This window comes from Nasonia vitripennis, assembly GCF_009193385.2.
Source record: "Nasonia vitripennis strain AsymCx chromosome 2 unlocalized genomic scaffold, Nvit_psr_1.1 chr2_random0002, whole genome shotgun sequence".
In the NCBI taxonomy this organism is placed as follows: Eukaryota; Metazoa; Arthropoda; class Insecta; order Hymenoptera; family Pteromalidae; genus Nasonia; species Nasonia vitripennis.
In genome coordinates, this window is record NW_022279608.1 from 342,136 (window position 1) to 365,527 (window position 23,392).

The 23,392-nt window shown below is 37.4% G+C and overlaps 4 protein-coding genes across 4 annotated transcripts; 3 read left to right on the forward strand and 1 right to left on the reverse strand.

The window, feature by feature from the left end:
- Positions 1-8,803: 8,803 nt before the first annotated feature.
- Positions 8,804-9,901, forward strand: LOC107981395 (putative 28S ribosomal protein S5, mitochondrial; the record flags this gene model as incomplete). The annotated part of the gene is given in 5 exon segments (XM_031923914.2): positions 8,804-8,956; positions 9,053-9,188; positions 9,343-9,542; positions 9,623-9,650; positions 9,653-9,901. Coding segments are annotated over 5 exon segments (591 nt in total), but the record flags the coding sequence as incomplete, so codon positions are not given.
- On the reverse strand, positions 9,896-11,276 carry LOC103315538 (putative nuclease HARBI1). The gene is made up of 5 exons (XM_031923941.2): positions 10,966-11,276; positions 10,769-10,901; positions 10,388-10,544; positions 10,067-10,312; positions 9,896-10,000 (listed from the first exon to the last, which is right to left on the reverse strand). Exons 1-4 carry the CDS (start codon positions 11,250-11,252, stop codon positions 10,074-10,076), a joined length of 816 nt encoding a protein of 271 aa, XP_031779801.1. The 5' UTR covers positions 11,253-11,276; the 3' UTR covers positions 9,896-10,000; positions 10,067-10,073.
- Positions 11,277-16,934: 5,658 nt separating this feature from the next.
- Positions 16,935-18,806, forward strand: LOC116416242. The gene is made up of 4 exons (XM_031923932.1): positions 16,935-17,378; positions 17,481-17,685; positions 17,814-18,254; positions 18,331-18,806. Exons 1-3 carry the CDS (start codon positions 17,186-17,188, stop codon positions 17,920-17,922), a joined length of 507 nt encoding a protein of 168 aa, XP_031779792.1. The 5' UTR covers positions 16,935-17,185; the 3' UTR covers positions 17,923-18,254; positions 18,331-18,806.
- Positions 18,807-19,047: 241 nt separating this feature from the next.
- Positions 19,048-23,204, forward strand: LOC116416241. Its single transcript, XM_031923931.1, has 6 exons — positions 19,048-19,248; positions 19,767-19,827; positions 20,295-20,466; positions 20,536-22,618; positions 22,699-22,956; positions 23,034-23,204. Exons 1-4 carry the CDS (start codon positions 19,194-19,196, stop codon positions 20,923-20,925), a joined length of 678 nt encoding a protein of 225 aa, XP_031779791.1. The 5' UTR covers positions 19,048-19,193; the 3' UTR covers positions 20,926-22,618; positions 22,699-22,956; positions 23,034-23,204.
- Positions 23,205-23,392: the final 188 nt, after the last annotated feature.

Genomic DNA, 23,392 nt, shown 5'->3' on the forward strand with positions numbered 1-23,392 from the left:
AGGGAAAAAACTAGTAATAAGTCACGATGTTCGAGTACAAGCGATCAAAAAGCACAATATTTTTGATCAGCAAGGAAAAATCAAAAAAGAAATCGACCCCGTTTGGTCAATAATCTGTAATGATCTTAATGAGAATCAGGTGGATAAGACTACACATATACATCCGAAGAATTTGCAAAGATATGTTGTGCTAAACTGTAAAAGTATAAAATTAGAGTTGAATGAAAGTGAAGTGAAATCTACAAAAGAATCGGAAGAGAGACAAAGATGCGATGATGCTAAAAATATTGAAATGTCTTTGATTTTGATTTCGAATAATTTACTGTATAAACCTGTTATACAAGAGTTTACTTTTTATCCATTGAGTATTTCTCATGGAGCAACAATAGCAATAAATTTATTTTCAGATTTATCTAAAAGTTCACATTTCATTTTTAATTCAATTGGATCATTTTGTAAGAGTTTCATTTTATCTGATATTAATATATACTTGTACGCTTTTGGTACAGTATTTTCTAACCAGTTTTTACCTTTATCTCAAATATCAACTGAAAGTTTATCAATATCATTGCTGAATAGTTTTTTAAATAGATTGCTAATGAATGGTTTACCTATACCACATCGACTTACAGTGCATCATTGTTGGGTCCACTATATCTCTATGATTTCAACTTTTAATATTAATACAACATATGAAGATTATTTGAATATGTGTTTTAGATCTTTAGTAGAGGGTAGTACCATTCTACCAAGATGTACTATAAACACCGATATAATGCTTATAATAATAAAAGTGAAGAAATGGGAATGCGTCCAAAAGAAAAGTCTGGAATCAGTACAACTATTTTATTTATACTGTATAATTATGCTCAGTAAACAAAAAAAATATCATTAAATTCCAAGATTTACTGCAGAAGATATTTGTTATTACGTATAGTCAATTCCAAACTGAATATACGAAAAAATGCTTTAAGGCTATTATGACTGAAATAAAAGATCTTAAGATTGATGTTACATATAGCAAAAAAAAATATTGAAGAAATAGAGAATACATTTGAATTTATATTGGAAACAGAAAATGCTAAAACTAAATATATTGATTATTTGAAATGTCCAGCCATATATAATTATATAACGAGCACTTTTGCAAAGGCCAAGCAGTATGTTACAGGAGACGATGGAAATAATAACAGAAATGCATATTATAATGCAGACTTCTGTAAATTATTGATACAATTATGTATGGAGTTCATTCTTTGGACTAAAGTAATGTTGAACGATTTCTATGATGTCCACATTGAAGAAACAGAATTATCATTTATCAATTCATACAAGGAAGGCTTTGAAGGTCATCTTATGAAGATGATCCCTGATTCAGATATCACAGTAGACACGTATCTATTGGAAAATATAGAATATGTTAATATTTTATTAGAAACAGCTATTGATTCAACAGTTACAAAAAAGATAACAAAATTACCAAAATTCAATCCGGAAATCAGTCACATGTATCATGAAGAAAATTGGAGAGGCTTAAACCAACCAATAGAGTTAGAATTCAATAATAGTTCTAGCGAAGACAGTGAAGATTCAGATAATAGTGATAAGGATGAAATTAGTTCTATAGATGAATGCAGTGATAAAGAAGTAGAATTTACTCAAGTAGAAGTGAGTACGCTCATTAATTCAATTTGTGAAACTTTTATAAATGATGACATACAAATGAAAACTGAATGTGACACTAAAATAAAAGGTGCAAATTTGAATACGACTGCAATCAAATTCAAAAACAACATTCTTATATCTACCATGTCATCGCTTCAAAATTATGAAAATCAAGATAGTTCTTATGTTAATTTCGAACACGATATCAAGACATTTACATCATCCCCAGAAGTACTCAACCAGAAAAAAATTTCATTTGCATCATTGAAAGACCGTACTTTGCATAGTGATTTGCCCAAGGATTTGCCACAAGTCTATAAAAAAGAATTAAGCTTGCCAATCAAAGAAGTTCATAAAAGAGGAAAATATCTTCAACCTTGTGAACAAATTCATCTGATTAACCAAAAACCATTACAGAAACCTACAAAAAGTAAAGTCATACAAAATTATAATGAGTTTGTACCCAAAAAGATACATGGAGTGAGCCAAGTTATTAAAACATCCAGCTATTTTGATTACATATTAGAAATTTTTACAACAGCTTATTATACAGTACAAGCATTCCAGAATTTTCTTAATAGCTCCCATTCTAAATCTATTGAATCCGAACATGACTTTTTAGCCATCCTTTACAATTATGTAACTACCTTTAATACCAGAAGAAGAACATCCAGCTCTTGTTATACGTGGACCAGAAGTGTTGGAGAATTTTATGAAGAACTAATCGGTTCTATTGTATATAAACAGATGGGATGTGAGGTATGTAACACAGAAACATATAAGCATTATAATCGTATAAATTTAAAGTTCACAACTATATTTTAATCTAGCAACTAAGGCAACAGGCTTCAGTACAGGCATTACGTTTGGACAACAGAATAGTACAGGTTTTGTTCCATTGCCTAAAATGGATGAGGGTCCCACTTATCAGTACGTCCCTATCACTCAAGAAATCGAAGGACCAACTCCTCCAGGATTAAGAGAGGTGCAGACACGGGGCTATATTTCTAATGTTAGAAAAGAGACTGAAGTAGAAACGGCTGGTGGATTTGGAGCCAATATTGCTTGTTTGAGAGCATTACAAGAGGCCATGGCTAGTCTGTATCATAATCCTTCAAAACCGTCACAAGAAGTTCCAACTACGTGATGTTAAAAGTTGACTAGAATATTAAATAAGGACAGTGATAAGACAATATCAGCAAAATATTTGTTTTGCATCTTGGGGTATTATCATTCATATCCAAAGCTATCCATATATTGGTTCAATTGAAGTAAGATTACTATGTTTATTTACATTATTTATTACTAAAATATATCTGGTGATAAGTTTACAATTTTGTGTACAAGAAAATTTTCAATTACTGCTTTAGCTGAAACAAAAATGAAATATGAGTATCTATGTGTAGATTATTTTTATCATCAGTGTATAATAATTTAATAATATAATAATTGTTGATGCATTTTTGAGTATAGCTGCTTTGTAAGCATTAAGTCCATTGGCATTAGTCATTGCTATATCCGCACCTCTTGTCAAAAGTTCATAACAAACATGTGGATGATCACCTTGCGCTCCATAAATCAAATGTGTGTTTCCCTCCTGCATAAAATCAACAATGTATCATACTATTTTATTATTAACTTTTTCATAAATGTACAATTAAATTGAATATGAAAATATGTATATATTAAGCATTTATAAAATAGAACAATTATTTCTCTAATAAAATTTATAAAAAAAAAAAATACAACTTACATCTTCACTTGCATTAGGATCAGCACCATAATTCAAGAGCAATTTTGCAACATCATGATGTCCATAAGCTGCAGCTAGATGCAAAGGTGATTGACCATGAGATGGTTTGTACTTTTTATCTGCTAAATGTTTGTACTCCAAATTATTATCTATATTGGACTTTTGATGGGCTTCTTGAGACAAATAATGCACAAACAATTCCTAAAATAAAAGAATAATTAAAGATTAGACGTAATATCAAGTCAATTATGTGTATTCACTTCTTAATGAACGTATTGAACTTATCTATAAAAGACTCTTACAGTTGCTTTTGCTACTAAAAACAGACAATCTTGGCCAATAGCTTCTACTTGTGGAGAACTTTTCATAATAGTTTTTACCCTAGATAAGTATGCACTTCCAATAAATTACACATTCGAGTTTGCACTTTGGAGGTGAGTCTAAGAGGTTAGGTTGCACAGAAAACATGAGCACATGTATATCCGCCTTATCCAGCCGACTAGACGAGCTGAACTCGCTTAACTTAATTAATTTATAACTTAACTTATAAGCCGAATTATGTAAAAACAAGCTTATTTTCATAATCCGCAATTAATTTGCAAACGATTGGTGTTAGTTTCACCCCCAGGCTATGTAGCACCTGACGAATAATTCGTGAATATAGGGATTCTCGAGACTCGAAAGGTTTTTTATTTTTTATAAATAAACTAAGGCTCCCACAATTTTCGGACTTGCATTTGCAAACTTTGCAAATGATTCCGCAATTATAGAAATTTTTTTTATATCGATTCGCGAAAGTCAATCGTACAGTTCACGGAGCTCACCACAAGCGGCCTAACGCGCTGCCTAGCGAGGCACCATGACGTGGCAAGCGCGAGGGGAGCTTGTAAGCTTAGTCACTTTCGTGAATAAGTCACGGCCTGGCCGCCAGTGCGAACAGACCTAGTCATCTTGTACATAACTTAATATAATCTAGTCACAATCAGCACTCAGTATTATCATTACCCTCTGTACCCCGTCTGTTCGTCCTTTCCTACCTTATCTCCTAAGAGATTCAACTATCAATCTCTAAACGTATACCTTAATCCACCATTGTCTCTTGCGCGCTAGGGCCGTGACAGTTAAAAAGGCATAGAGCATAGCACACATGATTAGTATTGGTTAGTGTGTGTATATGTGTGTGTATAAGCACATAGTATATATATATATATATATATACTATGGGGGTACCCCCCTGCTCGCTCCGCTCGCCAACCCCCAAATTTTGGTTTTTATTATATTGTATTGATAAATAATAAATTAAGTATAAAAAATGTAAATATTTATTTATATAAAAGTATTGTAAATAATTAAAAAAGGACAGTTCATCTGTAGATAGTCAATTTAGATAGTAGATTTTTTTTGGAATTTAATCTTGAAATCATATTCTGAAATTAATGTAAATAAATCAATTTGGTATTCAAATAGAAATTCATTTTTTTACTTAATAACCAAAATATTTTATAATAGATGATTTAAAAATGTTACCTTTATGATAAAAATTTCAGAACCAATAATCAGATCTTCTAGTTCCATTTCTTCACTCCATAATTTTATATGATCGAAAGATTTAACTTTTAGAAGATAACTATTATCTAAAAAATAATATAATATTATTCGTATAATATTATAATGTCTATATATATATATATATATATATATATATATATATATATATATATATGGGTGTCGAAATCTTACTTTCACCAATATTAAGGTTTAAATGGATTATAAGATAGGTATAACATATATATAGTTAAAGAAAAAAAAAATGTTTGATCTTCGATTTGACATTTGACAGATAATCTTTCAGTTCTCCGCACGACATTGGTTTGGACGTCGCCGCTTTGTACAAGGCATTTGCAGTTACTATTTCAGGTACTGCTTCCGACACAGCTTTAATCAAATAGTCTCTTTTATCCTTTTCAGCGAGTTCACCAGCATCTGGTATACTCTCAAACGCTCTAACTTTCTCTTGAAATTTATCATAAAAGTCAGAAGCTGACTCTTTGTCAGGAAGATATATCATTTTTGAAAGATCGTCTCGAGCTGTGATTGTAGTCATACGTGATTCGTATCGTTTGACTTCTTTTAGTTTTGCTAGAACTTCTTTAGGTTCAGAAAGATTTATTATTTTGTTGTAATAAACTGTATCTATTCTATTAATGATTATGTCTCTGACTTTGAACTTGTCATCTGTGACCTTTTGTTCTAAGTGCAAATTGTCAGATACTAGTTCTACAATATACAGTAATTTTTTAATCCTGAGTTCGGATTTTAAGGAATCTTCAAACATTTCAAATTTACAACTCGAGGTTAATTTATAATTTCTGAACATTTGATTATCTCTTCCGGAGATTTCGTTTTTTAACTGTTCAGATAAATTCAAAAGGCTGTTGTCATTTGAACTCTTTTCTTTTTCATTCAGAAGTACTTTGACTTTGTTCTCAATCAGATCATTGATCAACGCCGCTGGGTTACTGTCATAATTAGGATTATTATATATTCTATTTTTGTTATTTACTCGATCTCTGTAGTTCTGAGATTCACTTTCGAATCTTCCATCTCCTGCAAATCCAGTTTTGAGCAGAGCGTTACCATCACGTGATCCTTTCTCAAAGGAACCTTTCGCACCCAATGTTTGTTTACTCTCAGAATCTGAGTCCTAGGGATCCTCTGCGTCTAAGTCCCATCTGCCGTGGTTCCTCTGGTTAGATTGTTCGACGGACGTACCAAGATTTATGTTCATCGACAGAAGATCATCCCTGTCAACCGTGTTTGTAGCCGAGGTAGTAACCGGAGTCGAGGTGAACCGGAGCTGGTTTTGTTTTGGGATGACTTCATTACGAACTATCTTGGGGACAGATTTTGGCCGGCCTGCGCTCCGCGAGCTTGCGGCTGTCTCACCAGCTGGGTGCGTGAGACCTGCGAAGCAAGTATCATTCTCCTTTGAGGATGTAGGCTTAGCACGAGCTTGTGCAGAACCCTTGAGTTTCTCCAGATCAGGTGTTGTCAGCTGTCTGACCATTTCTTGAATGCTGCCAAGAATTGTCTGAGTTTAGCCATCAATCATGTCTTGTACGTCTTGTCTCGTGACATACGCCTGCTGATAATTCAGTTCGAAATCGAAGAATCTTTTGCTGGCTGGCCAGCACCTTTCAATCTGAGCTCTCTCCTCTTTGGAAAGAGACTCGTCGAATCGTCTCAGTTGTTGGTCCGTCCTCCAGAAGAACAAGGATCCATCCGGTCTTCGGAAGAGCGTGACTGTTGGTTCGTTGTAAACATCCCCTGGCGCCTCTTGGGCCTCGGAAATATTCCACTCTCTCAGAATGATTTGACGGAACTCATCCATGTCAGCACCTGTTGATTTAATTAGCAATAAGTATGTTGTTTGGATTTGATATGTCATAGTTTTTCTAATTTATCCTATTCTATTCTATTCTATGACATGTATCCTGTTCAGTTTGAGAACATGAGGCAGGCTCATTCTATGTTTCCAGTCTATTGTGTAAGATGGTCCAGTCTAATCTTACTCTAGTCTATCTATATCTAGTTCTAATATCTATCACTATACTGTATTGACTTTTAATATTTTAATGACAAAGGAGTTTAATTTATGATAAATTGAGGGTTCATCACTTCACGAGAGCGAGCAGATGTGCTTATTATTCTTGTTATTATCTTTCAATTTAAACTGTGAGAAAGCGGGATTTATTTTTCTCCGATAAATTTATTAGCTTTGACTGCTATCTTATAAGGATGCATTTACACACTTTCCACCACCTTCGCTTTTCATACGTTTCTCGAAAATCAGAGAAGGAGGAGCTTTTCCAAGCAAATGTAGGCGCTTCCCTCTCTTTTGGGAGGGCTGCAATCTTTCCCTGAGAGGAGAGAGGGTGTTCTAGTATCTTGGAGAGAGAGGGGATCCCTCCTCTTTCATCGGGTACCAAAACACTCTGAGAGGAGAGTGGGTGTTTTAGTATGCCTATGTTCTGGTATGCCTATAGCCTATCTACTTATCTGCGCACACATTTTACGATTGGGCCGCTGCCCGCCGTATACCGATCCCAATCGCTATACCTACGCTCGCTCTTAATGACTATTTCCTCGGACTGCCTAATTGCACTGTCCGGACGCTCACCTGCTCTTAAGCCCTACGGTACATACATTTTTTTTTTGAACGCAGCTGCGTCTACATTTTATTTATTTTAAAATTTTTATATTTTTCTTATATATATATATATATATATATATATATATATATATATTATATATTATCTATGACGTAACATTGGAGCAACCACTGAAAATCCATCATTCAGCTTGAATGCAGCCCTCTTATGCCGATACCGTGTCATAGTTTTAGAGAAATTGACAATTGAAAATCTAACTGAAATTTTAATAAGAGCTATTAAAGCTGCTGGTGGAGCTGTACATGATTTTGAAAAACCTCCGAATGCTTCCATCAACAACAATCAGGGCAAGTGATGACAATGCTGCCTTGTATTGGATGATGGCTGCTGGAAAATATCCTGTCTATATTGTTAGAAGACTGGTAAGGATGGCTACTGAAGACATTGGCTTAGAAGATCCAAAAGCCTTGGGTAATTAACATGATAATATGTAAAACTAGAGAATGTTGCAGTTTATCAAATTTTTTCGTGTATCGATTTTTCTTCAGGTGTGGCTATGCATACAATGCAGAGCTGTAAAATGCTAGGCATGCCTGAGTGTGATGTATTATTAGCTCAATGCGCAATATACTTAGCCAGAGCTCCAAAATCACGTCTCATGGAGGATTCTCTCAGGGCAGCACATCATGTTGTAGCAAACTACAAAGACGCACAGCTACCAGTTCCTCTGCACTTGAGGAATATCCCTACAAGTATTCTTGGTAAATCTCTTTGATAAAGAGCTATTATTATGAAAATCAATGAAATTACACATATAAATTATTGTAGGTAAAAAGGATACATCAATACTCCCTTACATGAGAGACAAAAATTGAAACTGAAAAAGCCAAGGAAATCAAGGAAAGGCATGGATAACAGAGAGCGCATCCTACTATACGTAATGGTGGTTCTTGGAGCAGATTCATCAGAGTTTAATTTGGACTCTAGTTCACATGGTATAGTCATTCTTTTTCATAAGATGCACCAAAGTGTTACCAAATCAAAACACTCTTATTAACTATGATTAGTCAAAAAAATTTGTACATGTAGCCTTCTCACAGATAAAATAAACAAAACAAATGTTCAATTCACTTTTATTTTTATTGCTACGTATAACAGTTTTTATTATAAAATATGTTAAGATGCCATTGTGAGAGAATCAACGGTCATGTAACAGCAAAAGCTTCCAGAAGACACTGAGAGAGAAGCCAAGCTTATCAAAATACGAGATTCTCTGCAGAACCGGAGATCTAGGAGGATTCATCCGTTGGAAAGAGGATGGACCAGTGCAAAAAAGGGTGGCAGAAGTACCGGCCCACCAGATCCGTAAACGATGGTACGGTTCATTTGTCAATGTCTTTTGAATATTTAAATTCATGTTTATGAGATAACAAGTCTTTTGATCTCTGAAATTTCTGCAGAGGTTTTTGAAGGCTTTGAATCCAAAGTAATAGAGCGCAAGATGGTAGCTCATATGACAGGAAAGTTGGGACGGAAAAGATCCTACAGCTCATTTGTCGTCACTGGTAACAAGAATGGATTATGCGGTATTGCCTTGGGCAAGTTAGCTGACGGAAGAACAGCTTTGCATTGGCCAGAAACAGAGCTGGATTCGAATTAATGCATGTTCCACTGTGAAAAATCACACAGGTAATCAGTCATATTCCCTTCAAGTCTTGTCATTAAATTAATTCTTGAATTTGCTGCTTTCAGTGTTTCATGACTTTTTCACTCAGTTTGGATCCACTAAACTATTTGTTACAAAGAAACCAGAAGGCTATGGCCTGGTTTGACACAGAGCTATCAAATGTGCTTGCGAAGTTATTGGAATAAAAGATTTGCATGTCAAAGTAGAAGGTTCTATCCATTACCAGCACACCATCAAAGCTTTCCTGATAGGAATACTGAGATATGTGAAATTAAATTCATGTTCAATTTATACTTATAAATAAAATAATACTGCAATGATGTTTATGCCAATTATCGTTTACAGAAAACACATCAACAACTGGCAGAGGAAAAAAACTACATTTGGTTGAAATGAGAAAATTTATTTCTATTGCCACGTATAACAGTTTTTATTATAAAATATGTTAAGATGCTACGCACATATTACTTATGGCAAACAATTTTTTTCAAAATATAAAATTAAAATTCTTAAAATTAAGCATGCGTTGATTATTTACTTGCATTGCACTAGGCTGTATCCTCTTCAGATTTCGTTGTATTATACAAAATAAAATATTAGGCATTGTAATACAAACGCAGTATACCATCAATTTCTTCTTGCCCATTGGGAAATTGAAATTGAATGTCATTATTTTCATCATTGTTCATATGAATGTTATTATTGCGAATATCAAAAGATGCTCTGCAAGTAACACCTTTTTGTAATTAGAAAAATTAAATTTATAATTTCTTTTTTGTTTTTACTTACCCATGCATTAATCTAAAATTGTGTAAGATCGCAGCTGCATTATAAGCATCCAAACTTTGCGTGGTCTGTAATACAGTTTTCTGGATCTACTTATCACTTTCCATGTGCCTGTAAAAATTCCAATGGTTTGCTCTACTTTGCACCGTGTGTGTACGTGTTCTTCAGTATAAACATGTGCTGGGGTTCCTTCTGGAGCATCAAGAATTGGAGTCAACAATGTTGAAGATCTAGCGTATCCACTATCTCCTAAATAGTCAAAACAATAGTAGTAAAAATATCAGTTTTTTAGATTATAAAAGTCTTTTTAATAATTATAATTACCAAGGATATAATAAAGTCCTTCATTTTGTACAATTTCTGGATTGTTTCTTAGATATTCCATGTACTCACGAGCTTGACTGAAATTCCAGTTAAACTGGTCGTTGTTACTTCCGGGAATGATACGGATACCCCTAATTAGATAATTACAGTCTGCAATCTGTTACAAACATTTAGAAATTTAGAAATGTATAAAAGACAGTATTGTATAAAAATCGAGGAGGCTTGACAGTCACTTTGAATCCAAACTTTTTTCTGTAAAAAATTGACATATATTTGTTATAAGTAAATTAGTTTTTTTTGTTGTCTACCATTTTATGGTGCGAAATCTTGATTCAAATTGACGTTTGGATCCATTTAATACAAACTTTGGATTTAACTTACAATTTGGACATTCATTCCTGGCCCATGCCTGTAATTAAAAAAAGCCTCTTCATTTTCAGAAGGACGTTTCATGCAAACTATAAAACCATCAACTAATCCAATAACACCAGGAATTCTTATCGTCCTTTGAAATCTGAAATAAAAGAAAACAGTATAATAATAAATAATAATAATCATAATAATTATTCTTTACCTACTGAGCACTAATTTGTTGTCTTTCTTGTTGTGAAGTAGGAAATTGAATAAACTGTGGTGTCAACTGCAATATTGCTTGTAGAAAGGTATCAAGATAACGGCTTGCTGTGGCCTGTCCCATAGGATGTCGGTATTTATTGGAAAATCCTTTTTGGAAGCTACCTTCAGCAAAAAACCTCAGCATTGATAGAACCACTAGATGAATTGGTATTGAATGTCGTTCATGATGCATCCTATCTTGTAAGAGATCTATTAAGATCATTACAACATGAGGCGGCATTCTAAACATAAGTCATACAAAATAAAATGTATAAAAGCCAATCGTTGATTTAATAGCAACAATATAAATATATATAAGTTTTAAAAATATACACCTATAATACCACATGAAAATATCTGCAGGCATCAGGAAAGGATTTGATGTATCCCGTAAATATTTTTTTCAAGATTGTTGATATAAATCTATTTATTAATTCCTGTGCTTCATTAATAATATTACGAACAAAGTCATTGTCATTGTCCTCCATCATTATCGGTGTAAATTTCAATTAGTAGAATAATATAGAGAACCACACGATATCGTATAATCTGAAAGTTTTAGTATGTAAATATTCTATACGTTGCGCGAAGAAAGAGGAGCGCATTTTTCACGACGTCGCGGTTTAGCTATTACCTCTGCAGCGTGAGCTTCGATGTATAATTCAGCCGTCAATCTCTGCAAGCTGCTTTGGAGCTTTAAGAAAAAAATGCTTGAATAATATACAGCAGTGCACCGCCGTGTTTCACAGTATATTCCTATTAATTGCACCTCGGTGCGTATCATGTGCTCGCGCCGGATTCAAACTCAGCCACCCACTACTAATAAGATGTGTATATAATAATAGTAACATTCATTTTCGTCGTTATACACTTCTATGATCCCGCACAATCTGATGCTGTTACGGCTGCTATTGCTGAGCTTGTGGCTTAGCCCTTATTTCACTCTACGCGCGCCCGAGTGCGGTAAAAAAGACTTATAATGAAATTTGCGCGGGCACATGTACGTTAGTCGATCGAATAGCAGTCGTATTACTCGTATTATTATACACCTTTCTCTCTCTCTCTCTCGCTCTCTCTCTCTCTCTCTCTCTCTCTCTCTCTCTCTCTCTCTCTCTCTCTCTCTCTCTCTCTCTCCTCTGCCAACTTCACGTGAGTACATATAGTCCTGCTTTGCTTTACTCATTTTTCTCTGCACTCTTACTGCCGCACGTTGCCTTCGGGCCTATTCTTTTGTAGTCTGTTGCATGCGCTATTCTGCAACCTTCATTGTGACATATTATTCACTGGAGGCTGCAATCTACTACTCTGCTTTTTTTCCTGCTACAACATCTGTCGCTGAAACATAACCTGCAAACACACACGGCTTTTCTCCTCGCTGCACGGCGTCTCTCTTTCCTCCGTCAGCGTCGCTACCATCAAAAACAGTCGATAACTTACCACCAGCTATTATCCTCCAACATACTCTACTTTATCGACTGTCAGTAAGTTATCGACAGTGACATAACCTCGTCCAGAATGAGCGAAATTGGTGGAAAAAGTGCCGAAACACCTGTTATGTGTGCTCAATGCAACAAAGCAGCCAGGGGAAGAATGAAGACATGCGAGTTGTGCAATGACCATTTCCACACCATATGTGTCTCATTTCGGTCCATAATGGTGGGGAATGATGCCACACTCGTCTGTGCTGCCTGTGCAGCAGAATATACAGACGTCGGCACGCCCAAGACCACGCAGACGAGGGCAAGGGCAGCGGCAGCGACAGCGGCAACGGCAAGCACATCCACCAAGGGCACTCCTTTAACAGGTGTGCCCAAGAAGAATAGGTCTGCGCCTCCATCTCTTGCCGGCTCCAGAGCGCAGTCGCCGGCGAGGACACAGGCGTCAATCGAGGCGTCCCTCAAGGACATCATTGCGGCACTGGATGATATCAAGCGGGTCCAAAATGAGGCCCTTCAGGCGCAAAACACCGTGTCTGAACGGGTCTCAAAAATCGAGAAGCGACTTGGCCCGCTTGAGAAACGCCTCAAAGCCCTTGACGACTTGCCTGCGCTCAACACTCGGCTAAGTAAAGCCGAGTCCTCCATCTCTGAGCTGCAGGCACAAATTCAACAGTTGTCGTCGAGCCCTGTAGAGCAGCAGAACAACAGCATTGCGCCGGCCTCGGAGGAGCTCAATACCATCCGCAGCGAGCTGGCCGATTTAAAGAGGAAGCAGGAGCGTACTTCCAACAACGTGGTGGTGATCACCGGCCTGGGCTACACCCAGGAGACATCACTGCAGCTCCTGGCCTACTCGGTCCTGGCTGCACTGGATCCCACGGTCCTGAAGCGGGATGTGGCGTCCGTCAGGATCATGGGGAGACTGGACACAACGAACATCAGTGCGCCGGGTGACAGCAGACTTCCACCACTTGCTGTCACCCTCTCTTCCAGTGCACTGGCCCGCTCCATCATAGTGGCCAAAGCCAGGAAGCGCAAACTTCACACTAGTGAACTGGATGCTGCGCTACTGGAGGAAGCGAGAGCTCTCTGTCCAGACCATCAGGGACTCATCAATATAAATGAGCTGCTTCCTCCAGATATTCACAAGCTGCGAATCAGGGCAAGGCTGGAGGCAAAGAGGAGGAAAGGATGCCGCTCTTTTGTGAGGGATGGTAGGATCCTCATCCGTTCTGGCGAAGACAATGAACGGGCCACCATCATCAGTACAGAGGCTGATCTGGAAGATTTTTTAGCCCGAACACCGCCAATAGCCAACACGGACACCACACATTAAAACACTTACACATCATTCCACCAAAACCACCGTCTAAAACATCAAACACATCCACATCTACATCTAAAGCGTCTCTGTCTGGGGGTCTCAGGGTCTGTCATCTCAATGCGAACTCCCTTACGGGTCACATTGAGATGATCAGGTTCTTCTTGTCCACTCGTTCCCCCTTCCACGTAGTGGCTGTGACCGAGACCTGGCTAAGCGACAAGATATCGTCCATCCCTTCACTGGACGATTACACTCTTTACAGACGGGACAGAAACAGGAACGGTGGAGGTGTGGCTCTCTACATCCATCACTCACTGACAGCTTGTATCATCTCGTCATCTGATGGTGAATGGTCGGGCAAACCAGGTAAGCCGGAGTATCTTTTCTGTGAAATCACAGCTAAGGGAATATCGCCCATCTTCGTGGGGGTTGTGTATCGCCCTCCTCATTCTCCCTTTATCCAGGGATCTAACTTTATTGAGCAACTAACAACACACATGCACAACTACTCCACGAAGGTCATCATGGGTGATTTCAATGCTGACCAACTTTCCTCGTCTGAAGACGCCAATTTCATCAAGGCTTTCATCGACGAGAACTCCCTTATTTCTGTGCCATATGGTGCAACTCATCATAGACAAGACTCTGACACCTGGCTTGACCTTTGCTTAATCGATGAGCAGGATCGCCTGCTCTCATACTGGAAGACTGACACACCTTTCATTAATGGACATGACCTTATTACAGCCACACTCGACGTACAGATTCCACGCTACGTACCTAATACCTACACTTACAGAAACTACAAAGGAATCTGTGCTGAGAAGCTAAGGGACTTCCTTAGCGCATGCGACTGGTCATCCTTCACCACACCATCACTTGACGAATGCATCACCATCCTCAACGAAAACATCACAAAAGCCATAAATCATCTCGCCCCATTAAAGACTGTGACACCTGGACGTAAACGTCACCCGTGGTTCACCGCGGCTCTTCGTGACCTTTTAACTGAAAGGAATAGGCTCTACAGGCGTTTTCGCAGAAGTCGTCTACCTTGGGATCTATACTTTTATAGAATCGCAAGGGATGCCGCTCATCAACGGGTCGAGGAAGCCAGGCTGAATTACTATTATTCACGCTTGTCTACTCTAACCGACGTTGCAGAGATATGGAGAGAACTTGAAAATCTTGGCATTACCACCTCTAAATCTTCTCCACCTGCTCGGTTCTCTCCAGATGCTCTCAACGAACACTTCAGTTCCATCTCAAATGACCCTCAAGCTCCATCTGTCGAGGAGTATCTGCGGACCCTCGAGAGTCTAGACCTCCCTGAACACTTTATCTTCAGGGCCATCACAGAATCGGACGTGTTAGCTGCAGTTTCACATTTCAATACCCAGGCCAGGGGAAGCGATGGCATCCCACAGGTTGTAATCTCTAAAGCACTACCAATACTCACTCCTTTAATCTGTCAAATTTTCAACCTGTCTTTGAGTGAGGCATGCTTTCCCTCTGCCTGGAAATCATCGCTCGTAAGAGCATTAAACAAGATCAACTCTCCTACAGCTGTAACTGACTACCGACCGATTTCCCTACTTTGCTTTCTATCCAAGGCGCTGGAGTGGCTGGTGCACAATCAAATCTCTGAATACCTTGAAACTAGACTCTATCTTGATAGTTTCCAAACTGGTTTTCGCACTGGCCACAGCACGCAGTCCGGCTTGATTAAGCTGACTGATGATGTCAGGCTTGGAATGGACAGGAAGAAGGTCACCCTTCTGCTTCTTTTTGATTTTAGCAAGGCGTTTGATACAGTGTGTCACGTCAGGCTACTCAGAAAGCTACCCTCCTTCGGCTTCTCCAAGCAGGTTATCCGCTGGCTTGCATCTTACCTTTCTGGTAGAGAACAGGCCGTCATTGGTGACAACAACGAACTCTCTACATTCCTACCACTAAACACCGGTGTCCCACAGGGGTCAGTCTTGGGCCCCTTATTGTTCGCGTTATACATCAATGACATTGGCCTCTGCCTTGACTCAGATGTATCCCATCTAGTCTACGCGGATGATCTGCAAATCTACTGTCAATGCCCCCTTGAGGAGCTCGATTCCTGTTCTGACAAGATGAGTGCTAACGCCGAGAGGATAATGGGCTGGGCAGCACTAAACAGACTTAAGCTGAATGTTAGTAAGACTAAGGCGATCGTCCTGGGCTCACCCTACTATATCAATGCTCTACCTTCTACTGCTAACACCTATATAAATATAGGGGGGGCCCAGGTCAACTTTGAATCATCTGTGCGCAACCTGGGGCTGGTGCTTGACTCAAAACTTACGTGGAAAGAGCACGTTACACAAACTTGTAAACGTGCTCACTCTTTAATGTATCGGCTATATTTCTTTCGGAAGAGCACTAGCCTCAGGTTGCGCCAACATTTGGTGCAAGCACTCCTATTTCCCCTCATCGACTACTGCTCACTTGTTTACTGCGACCTGACTCAAGAGCTTGACTTAAAACTGCAGAGGCTTGTCAATACGGGAATCCGATACATCTATGGTGTAAAGAGGGACGAGCACATCTCCCCTTACAGGCGTGAGTTGCAATGGCTCACCACCGCCGGACGTAGGAAGTACTTCATGGCCTGTTTTCTTAGAAAAATTTTCAACACCTCAATACCAGCTTATCTACTAGCCTATTTTGACTTCCACGTCGCACTCAGGCCTGTCAGGGGCGAGGTGACTCCACTGGACATCCCGTCCTTCAAGACGGAGACGCTGAGGAATTCATTTTTCATCAGCGCCTCCTACCTCTGGAACAGCCTTCCATCTCAACTTCGCGACACACTATCCATATCACACTTCAAACAAGCAGCCAAAAATTATTTCTTTAATTTGGAAAACACATAAACATCGCACAAACATACACACATTCTCATTCATCTCATTTCACTTCATTCCATTACACACTCTTCACACGCACTAGCACCCTTACACAAAATTTTTATTCTTTTTATAATATACTATAATTTGTTATATGTACAACAAAATGTACAAAAATAAAGAGCAATTAATCTAATCTAATCTAATCTCTCTCTCTCTCTCTCTCTCTCTCTCTCTCTCTCTCTCTCTCTCTCTCTCTCTCTCTCTCTCTCTCTCTCTCTCTCTCTGTGTTTCTCTGTATACGACTGTAAGTATATATAACTATTGTATTGAGGGACACACACACACCACTGTATTATGTACGCGCTCCAATTTCGCTATTCCGGGATATTCCTATTTCGGGACGATTTAGCGATTTATTCAATATTTTATTAAGAGCGCCATCAACAGCTTAAAAGTTAGTACCATATCATATCTCGGACAATAACGTGCACATCTGCAGTATTAAATTTATATAATTTCTTTATATATATTAACAATCATGGACTTCACGTTCGAAAGGAATTTTTTTACTCAACCAGACTTAGCGATTATCGAGAAAGTTCGCTGCACTCGATATATGTTTAATAAGGATGCGTATAATTATGGAGATCAATCTCTAAAGAGACAATTTTTTGAGAAATTGTCTCAAGAGCTTAATCAGCGGTACACCCCAGGCTGGACCAACATAACAGGTGTGTATTTGTTATTACGCGTAGTTATTCTCTTTAAAAATAAAAATGTCTTGTTACTGGAAATATAATACTAATAATATATCATTATTATTTGTGTTACAGCTGCTACTGTTAATAATCAATGGCAGCACATAAAAAGGAAATTTTCAACCGTGCATGGAAAGTACGTGTTTAACATGAATTCGTTGAGCCCAGAACAACAAGATGTGTTTGACGAGCTTAAATTTCTGGCTCCGTATTGCACCCACAAAAATCAGGTGCAAGAAGATGTTAACGCGGACGAGGAGGAAGATGAAAACGATGAGAGGTATGCAGCTGCAGCCCAAGAAATATAAAATATTAAAAGAGATATGAATGCGTATAATAATGTAATCAATCAATAATAAAAATATCCATTACATGTAACGTTTCCGAATTTATTTCAAATCCGTATAGTTTCTCGTCGTGGGAATACAAGACGTATGCCGCTCTGACTATCGCAGCGAGAAAGAGGAGGGAGACGACTAAACAAAAAGTGGTGCATGTTGTGTTATTATCTATGTAGGTATGCAGATGCTGAAAATCTCATGTGTGTGTCCGCTGCAACCCCGCCTGCTTTTATTTTAAAAAATTTTCACAGTTGGCGCAATCTCTTCGCGTGCCAAAAGCCGACCTTCGCCCGATATGTGGTGTCGAGCAGAGGATCTGCCTCGAGGATTTTTAACGTGTTGTTACACGGATAATTACCCATCTGGCTGCTTGCTATAGAGGCACACGCGGAGCCGTTACGATGCTTTCATATCAAAAACAGCTAATTAGTAATTATATAGTACACTTCATTTATTGTTAAAAAATTACCATGCCTCCAAAAAGATATGCAGTTAACTCTAAAAGAAGGTAGTATAAATATCAATTACACGCAGCAAAATTAATCCAAAAATAATCTCGTTTGATTATATACAACTATTTTTAGAGAAACAATAGGAGAAGCTCAGAAAATGTATTTAATAACCTACATGCAAACCCACACATTTTTTGCAAGACGACAAATAACTAAACTTGGACCGAGTGGAAATAAAAAATTCAATGACATGTGGAAGCATCTCACATTGAAATTGAATGCAATTGGACCTGCACTTAAAAGCTAAGCCCAATGGATAAAAGTAAGCCAAGATGGGTAAATCTTAAGATTAATATAAATTTTTTAAGTATATATTCAAGTTAGGCGCGCTTTCAATGATCGAAATGTATCGTTATAGACACGTGATCAAGTGAGTATAAATCAAAAGGGTTAAGTAGACGCGATATGCAAATTCGCTCTCTTTTCCGGTATAGACACCGAACGCACGTGTGCCTCTCGGAACTCTCAGTGGATTTCTTCGGTTCTGTGAATTAAACGTTTCATTTCATGTATCATTTAGTCAATTATTCGGTATTTTCTACTTCTACAGTAACACTTTTAACGTTCAATTTATTTATGTATATATATATATATATATATATATATATATATATATATATATATATATATATATATATATATATATATATATATATATATATATATATATATAATATATATATATATATATATATATATATATATATATATATATATATATATATATATATATATATATATATATATATATATATATATATATATATATATATATATATATAGATTTCCAGACATGGGTAGGACTCAGACTTCAAGCGAAAGAAAGAGTTAGCAAATTCCTTCATTCGTACAAAAAAACTGGCAATAATACACCAGCAACAGAAGTACTTTCAGAGCAGGATTTACAGATTACTAATATTTTTGGAAAGTATGGAATGGGTGTAGCAGTAACTGCAGAATTAGGATTTACGCACATCAAAGCACCATCAAGTAATTACACCGGCACACAAAATAAAAAAAGATGTCTGTACAAAAAATCAGACCCATGTATCCTTATTTTTTTCGAGTCGCTGAATTCGAATCCGGTGTCAGTTTGGCCCCATCACGTCAGGGTCAAGGTCAGTTGGAGGTCAAATTAAGAAGAAACGGTTCAAAAAAATTAAAATGCCATATATGTATGTTTTTTAGGTCGCTGAATCCGAATCCGGGGTAAGTTTGGCCCTATCACGTCAGGGTCAAGGTCAGTTCAAGGTCAAACTGAGAAAAAACGGTTCAAAAAAATTGACGTGATCGGGCCAAACTGACCCCGGATTCGGATTCAGCGACTCGAAAAACATAAGGATACATGGGTCTGATTTTTTGTACAGACATCTTTTTTTATTTTGTATGCCGGTGTTATTTTAATCTAAACATTAATTTGTATGCGCATGTATATTTCATATAAGACATCATATTATAATGTACTATAATATATTTTTAAAATGCTTATTATTTTCTTTTATTTTTAGTTTCGGTAAATGCAGCTAATGTCTGTTTTCCAAGATTTGAGGATCATCATACTGATGATACGTAAGTAAGAAATATTCTTCTAGCGAAACTTTTATAATAATAATATTAAGTTTATAAATCCCTCGCTCCGGTACAAATTTATAACGCGTATGACCATCGAATCTTTCCCTTCGCCATGACCGACAGACAAAAGGATTCGAAACAATACTTTCGGCTTTCTTTTGTTTTTGAGACAGTCAGCTTTTTTTCGGATCAATTCGCGCCACGGACTTAGTATAAACAGTGTACCTACCGCTGAACGCACATATAAGGTTAGGTTAGGCGCAGATTCCCTAATAGAGCGACTGGATCTCACTTTGCCGCTTCCCTTTGAACGTATTAGATCTATATGGACAAACTCCGGGAAATAATGGAGACGCGCAAAAAGCAGTAATATTTTTCTCTAATATATTAATTATTTTTTATTCAGTTTAAATTGTGTATCATTTATCTTATATTATTAACATTATTATTATATTTTTTTTCAGAAGGAGTACTGTGAGACCGACAAACTCTCAACTACTCTATTTAATTGAAAAAATGCAGAAGCATTACCTGTCAAAAACAAATGATCTTCATGAAGACAGCGAATTAATCATCTTCATGACTCCATCTCTAAACGAAAAAGGGAATGCAAAAGATTCTGCAGGATGGGCAAGGGTATGTATGAATAGTTTTATTAAATATTAAATTATTGCAATTATATTAATTAAAAAAGTTTTATTGCAGCCTTGGCAGCATTTGATGACAACTGCAAAGAAGCATCACGCTACCCTGTCGACAGAAGAACGATTGCACCTGATGGATTATCAAGCGAAAGCTCTTTCTTTGTACTCAACATATAAACATCAGCTTGAAAAACGCCAAGACAATAATGAAAATACATCTAATATCACGAAGGAAACGTTAGAAGAATCCAAAAAGCAGATTAAAGTGGAACAATCAACCAGCTTGCAATCTTCAGAGGCAGCTCTGATCTCCGATTCACAATTTCAAGAAGAGTATAAAAATTTATCAGCAGATGAGTATTTCTCTGAAGAAGAGAAAGATCCTGGAAAGTGGGATTATAGTACCTTTTTATTCCTTCACATATTTTTTCCCCAGCATTTGCGGGAATAAAGTAACTTTATTCCCCTCATTCGCAAAAATAAAGTTACTTAACCCCTCCCCTCAAAATGCGCGAAATTGTTTTAAAAAATAAAATAAAAATAAACAATTGCTTATCTTATAATTATTAATGAATTTTGGAAACAAAAGATAAATTTAAATTCAGAAATTTGACAATTTGATTTGTATAAACGTAACTCCCACTTTTCAAGGGAACAAAGTGGCTACACAGTTCAGTCGTGAATAAAGTTCTATATGCAACACAGGAATAATCTACGACTTTAGTCCCTTGTTGCATAATGTACTATTTTGTTTTAATGCTATGTAAAAATACTCCAGCATTGTGAAAACTCTCTAACAACTTATAACTGTCAATGATATAATTCCAAAAGTGATTTTAATGTCACATATATCTTGTAAATAAAATATGAAAAACAAAATCCACAAAAACTAAAATGGGGGTTGGCAAGCGAAACGAGCAAAGGGGCGAAGCCACATTAGTATATATGTGTATAAATTTATACATATATATATATATATATATATTTTTTTAGATCATACTATGAAGGATTATGAAAACCACGAATTCTCTCCTAAGATGCCACTTTCTACATCAACACCGAAGACCTGTCCGACAGAGATAGCACATACCTCTCAAAAAAAATCTGTGCAGCAAAAGTCCGATAATTTTAATAAATCCTCTCCTTCAGTAGTAAGAAAATCCTTTGGATTTTCAGAGTCTCGCAGACGCTGGACGTTCAAGGTCACAGTCACAAGGTCGCTCATGTTCTGAGGATTTCCATGCACGGTCACGTAGATCGCCTTCACGATTGCGATCGCAATCGCGCATGTCTCATTCGAAGGTTTCGCCTTCGCGGACGCCACCTCGAGTACCTACTTCAGAGACAGGACCTCCCGCCCTCTCTGGAGCACCTTCCGCACTCTCTGCAACATCTCTCGCACTCTCTGGAGCACCTTCCGCTCGCTCTAGAGCTTCAAATTTGCGCACACCACCTCGTGAGGACGCTGGACGTTGCAGGTCACGGTCCCAACGTCGCTCACGTTCTGGGAATTCATATGAACGGTCACCACGTAGATCGCCCCATCGATCGTCGCCTTCGCGATCGAGCCTGTCACGTTCGCAGATTTCACGTTCACAGAGGCTACCTCGAGTACTTCGTTCAGAGACACCATCTCCCGTGCTCTCTGGAGCTCCTCCCGCACTCTCTGGAGCACCTCCCGCAATCTCTGAAGCACCTCCCGCACTTTCTGGAGCACCTTCCGCTCGCTCTAGAGCTTCAAATTCGCGGACACCACCTCGTGAGGACGCTGGACGTTCCAGGTCACAGTTCCAACGTCGCTCACATTCTGGGAATTCATATGATCGGTCACCACGTAGATCGCCCCATCGATCGTCGCCTTCGCGATCGACCCTGTCACGTTCGCAGATTTCACGTTCGCGGAGGCCACCTCGAGTACTTCGTTCAGAGACACCATCTCCCGCACTCTCTGGAGCATCTTCCGCTCGCTCTAGAGCTTCAAATTCGCGGACACCACCTCGTGAGGTGAAAAAATTTCCTATAGTAAATTAATTAAAAATTAAAATATTTTGCAGAAGCAGCAGAAAGCGCTTTCGCAATGCTTCGAGAATACAAACCAAAATTATTTAAAAAGTATGTTAAAGCAGGGTACGATGTTCAATCAGGTAAAGTTAACAGATTAACAGATATAATCTTTATATTCAAATAATAAAAATACGTAATATTTGCATATTTATTATTATAGAAATTCACGAAACTCATGATAGGTATGAGATAGTAAATGATAAGGTGTATCTTGGATTAAATGTCGATGTGGGTCAAAAAACTTGGAGAATGATAAATCGCCAAAGAAAATCCAGGTTTTTAAGAGATTTAGGAGCTGTTTTATGGACCAAAAAGACCTTAGCCAATCGATGCTTGGATATCTCAAAGACCAAAGAAAAGCAATTGAATGGACAGCCAATTCAACTACTATCACCTAGAAAATTAGATTTATATTTAAGTAATAAAAATAGATCAAAATTAGATATTTTTACCTAAAAATATAAATAAATATTAATATTTTCATTTGTTTTATAGGTTTATACAACGATTATTTAAATAAATCAAGGTATTACGCTCATCTCGATGTCGATAACAAAGATATTCTTATAAAGAATTCGACAGAAAGTCTTAGTTTCCATATCAGAGATGAGAAAAAAGCTAAGTCATGTATCGAATAAATAAATTATCTTTCGTTAACTTATGTAATATCATGTGTTTAATTTTTCCTATAAAAATTTATTTTTTTAAAAGTATAAGTATTTGCATAAAAGGAGGTTTTTACAAATTATGTTTAGTTTATATTGTCTGCTTCTAGCTACTAAAGTATAATGTACGACATAACCTATAAAAATTTCTTCTTTGTTTACGCGCGCGACTAATTATGCATGAATTCC